Source organism: Amaranthus tricolor, chromosome 1, assembly GCF_026212465.1.
Source record: "Amaranthus tricolor cultivar Red isolate AtriRed21 chromosome 1, ASM2621246v1, whole genome shotgun sequence".
Lineage (NCBI taxonomy): Eukaryota > Viridiplantae > Streptophyta > Magnoliopsida > Caryophyllales > Amaranthaceae > Amaranthus > Amaranthus tricolor.
Window position 1 is genome coordinate 42,850,589 of NC_080047.1, and position 9,466 is coordinate 42,860,054.

The 9,466-nt window shown below is 35.8% G+C and overlaps 1 protein-coding gene across 1 annotated transcript; it reads right to left on the reverse strand.

Moving 5' to 3' along the window:
- Positions 1-290: 290 nt before the first annotated feature.
- Positions 291-5,952, reverse strand: LOC130815546 (cystathionine beta-lyase, chloroplastic). The gene is made up of 13 exons (XM_057682038.1): positions 5,678-5,952; positions 5,403-5,559; positions 5,191-5,303; positions 4,115-4,185; positions 3,926-4,017; positions 3,123-3,210; positions 2,934-3,045; positions 2,537-2,633; positions 2,348-2,429; positions 1,610-1,727; positions 879-986; positions 684-786; positions 291-555 (listed from the first exon to the last, which is right to left on the reverse strand). Exons 1-13 carry the CDS (start codon positions 5,738-5,740, stop codon positions 380-382), a joined length of 1,380 nt encoding a protein of 459 aa, XP_057538021.1. The 5' UTR covers positions 5,741-5,952; the 3' UTR covers positions 291-379.
- Between the last annotated feature and the right edge of the window lie 3,514 nt (positions 5,953-9,466).

Below are 9,466 nucleotides of genomic sequence, written 5' to 3' on the forward strand. Positions count from 1 at the left end.
CTCTTTTTACTAAATATTTCACTCCTTTTACGATTTCAAGCAAAATATTAATCATTATTTATTTCAATCAATAATGATTATTAATAGAATATTATCTTTCATTCGTACTAGTTTCTTCCATATTCCAAATGGAAAAAAAAAATAATTAGAGTATTTGTTATTATCGTAATTTTATAATTTTGAAAAGACATTTACCATTTTAACAAATTATTTGCATTTTTTAATTTTTACTTTGTAAAAAACAGACGGCAATTGAAATTTATAAAATTTAAGTACTTAAGTCAAGAATCTAGATTAATTCAAAAATTTTATTACTTAAATCACTAATTAAAAAAATTGTGCAATAATTGAGAGTTTACAAATACGCAAAATACACTTGTTACATAGGTCCGGTCTTAAGGGCATGATCCAAATCGGCTATTAGATCATTTACATCTTCGATACCAACTGAAATCCGAACAAGATCTTCAGTCAAACCGCGAGCTTCACGATCCGCAGCTGGTATGGCAGCATGTGACATGAAGCAAGGCATGCTTATAAGTGACTTCACACTCCCTATTAAGCACAAAGCATTTAGTCGTAAGCTACATTATCTCCGTAATTCACATTTCACGAGTTTATTCATACACGATAATTGATTTACGTGTGTCGATGCGTTCAACTACGAGAGAAAGGATAGTTACCAAAACTAACGGTAATGCTGAAGTACTTGGTCGTCTCAACAATATGTTTCGAGAGCGCAATTGAACCAGTTAGAAAACTAAGCACAGATCCTGCGCCTTTGGCCTGCCATGATTAATATTTGTATAAGTTTACAAGTTTCCTAGGCAAACGAGTTCTAGATATCATGTAAAACTAGAGGCAAAAAGAAATCGCACCTGCGAGTAATGCAAAGCCCGTCCGGGATGATCAGGAAGTCCAGCATAGTTAACCTTTTTTACTCGTGGGTGCGAGGCAAGATATTCGGCAATCTTCTGAGCATTCTCCTGTTGGTTGTACCGAGAACAAAACATCAGTCATATTAGTACCGAGAAATCCATAAGAATAAGGAAACGGCGTACATTTTTCATCCAAGAACAGTATCACACACAAATAGTAATATAGGCGGGTAGTTAAGCTTTCAATTCAGGCCCGCACATACATGCGGTCGAAGTTCCATAAGCAAGTAAATAAATATATAACGAGCTAATCTTGTAAGAGGCCGTTTCTCGGTGAGATGACCTCAAACAGGGAGCATATATTCTCATAGTATGTATGACATAGACTATTTAACCCATGTTATGTATGAGAAGCGTCTTTCGGTGAGACAGTCTCATACAACAGTTTGTGGAATATAACTGTTGTTTAAGAAATGATTGTCATTTGTCACATGAAGAATCTGCATGCATATTCAATACTTTCGATTCGGCCTAATGATGGCAATACACAGAAAATCTTGTATTCATGTCGAACCAATTTCACAACAAGAAAGCTAATATAGAACTTCTCAATTAATCATGTAATCAGAGTGTAGATATAATGTTTTAGGTGCTGGTTTCATATCATTTGTGCATATCCATTTCAAGTCTCAACATACGACTATATCTTATAGCATTGTACATAATTTTACCTGCTGTTTTTCAACACGGAGGGCCATGGTTTTGATACCTCGTAAACAAACCCAACAGTCAAATGGAGCCAATCCTGAGCCTTCGGCATTTTGTATGAAATACAATTCTTTTGCCAAACTGATCAAGGTAACAGAACAAATGAGCTCAAACTTTTGATTTTTATAGCAGTACAAAAAACGTAGAATTTCCGAGATAAAATTTAGCATGGTAAAGGGTTTTGCAACATAGATGAATTCGGACTTTAGACTTTCAAAACATAAAATTGTGATGGACTTTTATTTTTTTCCAACATCAATGCTTCTTATTTCGATAGGGCCAACGATTCATACTTCATTGGTTTTGGATTATAATTGTACTATATCAAAAAGACTCGTTAAATCATGTACACTTATATATGTCAATTGAAGATGTTTGTTACCAAGAGTCAAACGAAAACAACTTAGTTGTTATCACAAACAAAGGTAAAGATGCGTACATCCGAACATACCAAACCTAACATAGGTGAGAGCCATTTAATGATACTGGGGTAACGGAATGGAAGTCGGAATCAACCCTTCTTCACTCTTCAGAGATAAATGGATAAAATAAATCTCTCCGTAGTCCATATTCCCAGCTAAGGCAATCTTACATAATTTATGGACCAGCATTGGGTCGCTCAGCCGAAAAAGACACATTTTGAACAATTAAGATTTAGAATTCCGACAGGGGCAATGCAAAAAGCTAACAGGCAGCATTACCTTTCCCCTTTCACGGCAAGAACACCGGCCATAATGTCACTGTGCCCCGCTAAAAATTTAGTGGCGGAATGCATCACAATATCTGTCATCACCAAGTAAAAGTATATGAAAAGGTGGAAGAGATTGACTTTACAAATTCTACTGGGAAGGCAGAAAAAAATGGAACGCGATTTTCAGAATTTAAAGCACCTGCACCAAGTTCCAATGGTTGGGATAAAACTGGAGACATGATGCTGTTATCCACCAGTACGAGAGCACCTTGTGCATGAGCTAATTCCGCAATTTTCTACATTCGAATGAAGATAAGAAAGAATACAGGCAAACATTAACCACCCAAAAAAATCGTAAGTAGTTCGTCAAAATGCATGTTATAACTCACAGGCACACAAACTGTCGTTTTGCCGCATTTTAAAAACTTTAGGGATCAAGAAGTATATGTATGTATGTCTCTTTAGACTTTAAGAAATAGGTTGTTAAAAGTCCAAATTGTAGCATTAAAAGCAATGGAGTAATCAATACCATAATCCGAAATATTTCCATGATTTATTGTAAAACCAACAACTATTTCAATTAATATGTAACTCACACGAATATCGCATATCTGTAGTCGAGGATTAGTAGGACTCTCTAGCCAGACAAGCTTTGTCCAGGGTCCAATTGCTGCAGCAACTTCATCTAAATTGCATAGGTCAATTCGTCTGCAAAGTTTTCGATCATTAGAGTAGTCACATTAGATATAACATTACTAAACACAAGCACAGAGAGAATCACTAACTTCACCACAACTCCCGTCTTAGGAACAACCTGCGATAGTAATCGATCAGATCCACCATATATATCATTTCCAGCAACAATTTCTTGACCTGAATCAAAAAATATTTGAAATTATAAATGTAGACGCATAATTGCCAAAAGAATCAATCAATCATCAAGGCACAATAGTGAACCAAGCAACCCGCACACTCTCGCAATCACATTTGTACTTAAATATTGTCGGGATGAAGAAAAATGGAATTCATATACACTTTTGGGTTGAAAATCACATATAGTGAAGAGATTTCATTGCTAGGACCGGCTATTCCACGGGAGCACTAGGAGCCATTGCTCAGGGTCCCAGAATTTGGGAGCCCACCATTCTTACTATATTTTTGTTACCATAAGTATGCCTGTAAATCTTGTCATGTTTGATTCCAGTTTAATGGGAAGAATTCCCAGTGTTAATATGAATAAAATCCAATCAAATTTTATACTATTCTCATTATCTTTCATTTCATTTTTGATTTCGAAACTTCTTTTGTTTTTGAAATATTGTGAAGAATTGCATTTGATTGCTTGAAATTTCATGATTAGTGATTTGTTGTAGTTTTAAATTTGTAGTTTCAAACTTAGTAATATGACTAAAAAATTTATTAATAAATAATAATGTTATTACTTTAATAATATAGTAACTCGCATTTACTTCCGATGGGTCAATTTTTTTTTCTCTCGCTTCGGGCCCTTTTAAGGTGTAAGACGTCCCTGCTCATTGCGTGACAAAAACCGGAAAGGAAGAGGGAATGATCCAATGGAAAACAATACCAGTTCCAACAAGGCGAGTGACAGCAGCAAGTGCAGCCATTCCACTAGTGAAGCAAAATGCTCCATCGGCCTTATCTAGCTGTGCCAGGAGCCTATAAAGCACAAACAATGAAAAGTGTCGGAAATTACTACAACTTCATGAACATATGGTAGCATATTGCACGTAAAAACAGACTACTGAAGTGTTACCTCTCTAAGACATTACGAGTAGGATTTCCACTCCTTGTATAATCATAAGGACCCATTTCTGTCGCTGTTGGCTATAAAAACAAAATTTATAGATCGTATAAGGGGGAAAATCAAACAAGCAGAAAGTGAAAAGAGAAGATCAGGCAAGGTTAGGTTGCAGGAATATTCGAATTCATGTTGGAAGACACAGTACATTTAAACAGAATGCAGCAATTTGAAATGGTCCAAATGTTTAATCACCATATAGGACATCAGAAGTTAAAGAGATATTTTGATGCAAATCAATAACATGGTACTTGCAAAATGCCATTTGCAGAGAAAACAAATCAATTGGCATTCGTCACTAGCCAGATATTTTAACAGCATAAATGTGATTTGAATTTCCGAAGTCATCAACAGAAAATGAAAAGAAAGAAATAGAAGAACACAAATTCTCAAATGAGACAATCTTATGGTGAGACTATCTTTATTAGGCTGATCCAATATACAGTTAGTGTTTTAAAATGATCACTTGCTGTTTTGGACTAATTATAAAAGCCCATCTCATAGTTTGACGGTCTCATACAAGACGAACTGATAGAATAATTCAAATATTGGTTTAGTTTTGAATTATTCTATTCAAGATAATAACATGCCTCCAACCATTATACTTTATTCTATTCAAGATCATAGTCATTTTAGCTCAAGTTTTCAGCAAAAAAGTGTTATGCTATATGCAACTCGCTTCCTATAAGCATTAAATACATTTCCTAATGTAGTCGAATTTCGACTAGGCATTAATCGAGTTGAGAGATCCCTTCAATAGCGATCTCCTGTAATGAGGGTATTGGTTTGCCTTCTTTCCCACCCTGCCTTGGAAAGAGACTCATTGGGATGATGATGATGAGCCGAATTTCGACCAGGTTGTAATAGTTTAGTCAATGTTCAACACTTCCACTTTAAACTTCTAATTAAACCTTGTAGTTACTAGGTATAGCATTTTCCATGAATCAATTGTATCATTACAATACAAGTGTAAAAACAACAAAAACAAAGTAGTCAATTTGTAATATCATCATACATTTCATATAACTTACCTGTTTAAAAGTGGCAGTTTGGTACAAAGGTGTGCTCATTGAACCATATGGATCAAAACTGCTATCAAAATTCATTAACATTGTTGCAACACTTGGCTCCTTAACCTCAATTTCTAGAAAATCATCAAACCCAAAATAAAAATTCAAAATTTTCATATTGAAACAACTGAAATGATTAAAAAAAATCAAGAAATGAGACTAAAATTACAAACCATTGAAACATTCTGCAACAGTATCTGCTAAAGCAGCAGTCTTGACATCCATGGATTTCTCACCCCCAGTACAATAAACTTCAAAGGATCGATTTTTACCCCTCAAAATTGGGGAATCAAACCCAATCCTCACTGGATAAACCCCAGATGAAAAACCCTGAAAAGAAAAACACAAGATTAAATGAAACTGAATTTTGAAAAATCAAATTAACATACAAAAATGGAATTTAATCAGAGAAATTAAAAGGCTAATTAAGGGGGACAAAAGGGTTTACAAAAGAGTTGGAATTAGAAGAAAAAGAAGGGGAATAAGGTTGGATAGAAAGGGAAGCCGCCATTTTTGAAGGTGTGGAGATTATTGTAGGGTTAATGAGGTGAAAGTAGCTACTGTAACATAGTATTTGTAGTTATGTAACGCAGAATAAAGTAGGTCAGTTACAGATGCAGAATCTACGCGCAGGAACTACAAAAAAGGATACGAGTTCAACCACAACTTGCTATTTTAGTCCTTTAGATGAGGATGTTTCGGGTTTATTTTGAAAGATAATGTGGGGGGAGACTTAAAAGAGAATATGGTCATAACTCTCTCAAGCAAAATAAATTTATTGGGCTTTTCAAGTCAGCCAGAGGATGCGAATAAAATGTGGGTGAATATGGCAAAAACTATTAGAAACGTGGCAAAAGAGACCTTGGAGGTGTCGTCGGGCAAACCAAAAGTGTTCAAAGAGTCGTGGTGGAACGATGAGGTGGAAAAGAAGATAAAGGATAAAAACAAGAGATTTAAGGAACTTATGACATGCACGGAAAAGGAGGATAGGATAGAAAAGAGAGTGAGCTATAAAGAAGCAAAGCGGACGGCAAAGAAGCGGCAACGAAGGCAAAAAACAGTGGTTATGAGGACTTGTATCGAAAGCTTGATACCAAAGAGGGGGAGAAGCAGATTTTTAAGTTGGTAAGGTCCAGGCAACGACAAGACTTAGAGGCAGTGAAATACATCAGGATGAGGGAGAACGAGTTCTCCTGAGACAAGAGGACATCAAAACCAGATGACTCCAATATTTTTCTCAGCTACTTAATGAGTCTAGGGGGCTAAAGGAGGCGGATAATCAAATTTCTGACGTCCAAAGACCATTGAAATTAGGGTCAACGAGTGATATTACCACAGAAGAAGTAGAAGAAGCTCTCAAAAAGATGGGGAGAACAAAGGCAGTCGGGTCAGATAACATCCTGATTGAGGTGTGGAGGGTTTAGGAGAAGAGGGCATTCGTTGGCTGATTAACCTCTTTAATATTATTTTGAGGACACATAAGATGCTAGAAGAATGGAGGAATAGCACACTAATATCTCTATTTAAAAACAAAAGCGATGCTCAAGCATGCGGGAACTATAGAGGCATCAAACATCTAAGCCACACAATGAAATTGTGGGAAAAAGTGATAGAGAGGAAAATTAGACAGGAAACGATGATTATAGAGAACCAATTCGGTTTTATGCCAGGAAGGTCAACCATTGAGGTGATTCATGTTTTGAGGAGACTGATGGAGAAATATAGGGTGCGAAAGAAGGATTTGCATATGGTGTTCATTGACTTGGAGAAAGCGTATGATAACATACCACGACGTGTCATCTGGATAGCCTTAAGGCTAGAGGTATTTCTTCAGTGTACATTGAGGCCATACGGGATATGTATGACAGAGTTTCGACCACCATTTAAACACCGGTGGGGATAACAAAGCCTTTTCCGGTTAAAGTTGGACTACACCAGGGATCGGCTTTAAGCCTTTTCATTTTTACCGTCATTATGAAAGAGATTTCTAAATCTATTTGGGAAACGGTACCGTGGTGCATGCTATTCGCTGACGACACAGTGCTGATAGCAGAAACTAGAGAGGAGGTTAGTAATAAATTGGATGAGTGGAGGGAAGCTTTAGAAGGTAAAGGGTTGCACATTAGTCATAGAAGACCGAGTATTTGCACTGTAACTTTAGTGGGACGTCACTGGTAGGTGAACCAGAGGTGTCCATTGATGAAGCAGTTGTTAAAAGTACGACCAAGTACAGGTATTTGGGGTTGATCATTTAAAGGGATGAGGAGATTGACGGAGATGTAAATCATCGTATACATGCGGGTTGGTTCAAGTGGCGAGTAGCCACTGCAGTGCTATGTGATAGGAAATTCCTAAATAAGTTAAAAGGAAAATTCTATCGGAAGAAAATTAGACCTGCTCGGCTATATGGGACCGAGTGTTGGCCTGTAAAGAATATTTTTGAACATAAGATGGACGTTACAGAAATACGTATGCTGAGATGGATGTGTGGGCACACATTGATGGATCGAATTAGGAACCAGTAGTTTAGGGACAAACTAGGGGTAGCCCTATTTCTGGAAAATTGCGCGAAAATAGATTGAAGTGGTTTGGACATGTGCAGAGAAAGACTTTCGACGCCCCTGTGAGGAGGGTAGAAAGCATTATAGTAGAGGGTAAGAGTAGTTGAGGAAGACCCAGGAGAACTTGAGATGAACAAATAAGAGTTGATTTGCATGAGTTAAACCTTTCTGAGGGCCTGACTAGGGATATGAGTAGTTGGAGGCGCTATATCCATGTTTCGGACTACTGATGTCCTCTTTGATTACCTTTTGGTGTTCTTGCCTTCTTGCTTCTCTCGTTTCTTTTACTATTAGTTTTTGTTTTCTTTTATTTTGTACTTGGTTCTACTTATTTATTTTATTTATAGGCATTGAATTTATCCTTCCCATGTAGTTACGCCATCGTTCTCGAGCCGGGGGACTCCTTTGCCCGCGCTCTCTTTTATGGGTATGAGTTGCCGCCGTCCTTCCCTCCCCAGACCCTGTCCATAGTTTTTCTATGAGCGGGATACACTGGGTAGGATGATGATGATGATGATTCAGATTGAATAGAGTTATTGCAACACATTAAGTTTAAATTGAATATGTTAGAATTAACATTGTGATATATGAATTGACATTAAATCCTCGTCTAAATCTCTTTGTAATGGCTATAAAGTCGTTTCCATGTCGCATTAATGAAATATCGATTTTCTTGATAGTTTCTTGAAGATTTACAAAGATTTGTGAAAAATTGAATGTACAAATCTTTTTGATTTTCTTTCCTAAATGTCGATGTTAAACCTCCGTGAATATCGTTTTCAAAAATAGCAATTTTTATATTTCCTCTTTTTCTTTTTTTTAAATGTTAATGGAGATTGGGCTGGAAGGTAGATGACTCGTCTCATATTGAGACGAACTCGACCAAGACTAGTTGTTTAAGTTATTTGTAATCGATATTTGGTAAAAAGTTGATCATTGACTATTGATCGTTTATTAGAAGAAATTAACTAAAAATACCAAAAATTAATGAAAAAGCTACTCCCTCCAATTTACTACTAATGTTTCATTTGCTTTTTAGACACGATTTATCTCTTGCTTTGAATTTGTATTTTACTATTAATCTTAAGTTAAAACACAATCAAGTGGGATCTTGTTTGATTTGTCTCAATGCAAGGATTATTTATATCAACTTTCCATAATTTTTAAGTATGCACAATTAGAGATATTAAGGATTGAATAAGTGCATTCGATAGAGTGTATAAAGTAAATGAAACATTAGTAGTGAATTGGAGGAAGTATTAAAATTATGTTAGTATAAAATAATTTATAAAATATGCCCTATCTATTTTGATAGACATAACTAACTTATAAACCTATAAATGTTCACTAATAAACTAAATTAAAAAAAATTAAAAATACAAAAAGTGATTGAAGTGATCACTTTAAGACAATAATGGCCCGTTTGACAGTTCGTAATAAACCGTGGTCATGGGAATGAAAAACTAGTGTAATTTTGGTTGAAAAATCTCTTGGTTACCTTGATGGTCATACTTGTCCAACTTCAATCATCTGATTTTCTTCATAAAATTCATTCCAATGCATTACCATTGGAAGAAGTGGTAATAGGTGGTAATGGAAATTTATAAACAAAAAATTTTTTTTGTGATCAAAGCTTTATTACCATGGGAATGATGTGGAACTTTTAATGAAATTTT

Coding starts and splice junctions, on each gene's coding strand:
- LOC130815546 (XM_057682038.1), bottom strand. CDS start 5,740: ATGGCGGCTTCCCTTTCTATCCAACCTTATTCCCCTTCTTTTTCTTCT. Junction 5,560..5,677: donor CTTCTAATTCCAACTCTTTT/GTAAACCCTTTT, acceptor TTTTCTTTTCAG/GGTTTTTCATCTGGGGTTTA. Junction 3,046..3,122: donor AAGACGGGAGTTGTGGTGAA/GTTAGTGATTCT, acceptor AAAACTTTGCAG/ACGAATTGACCTATGCAATT.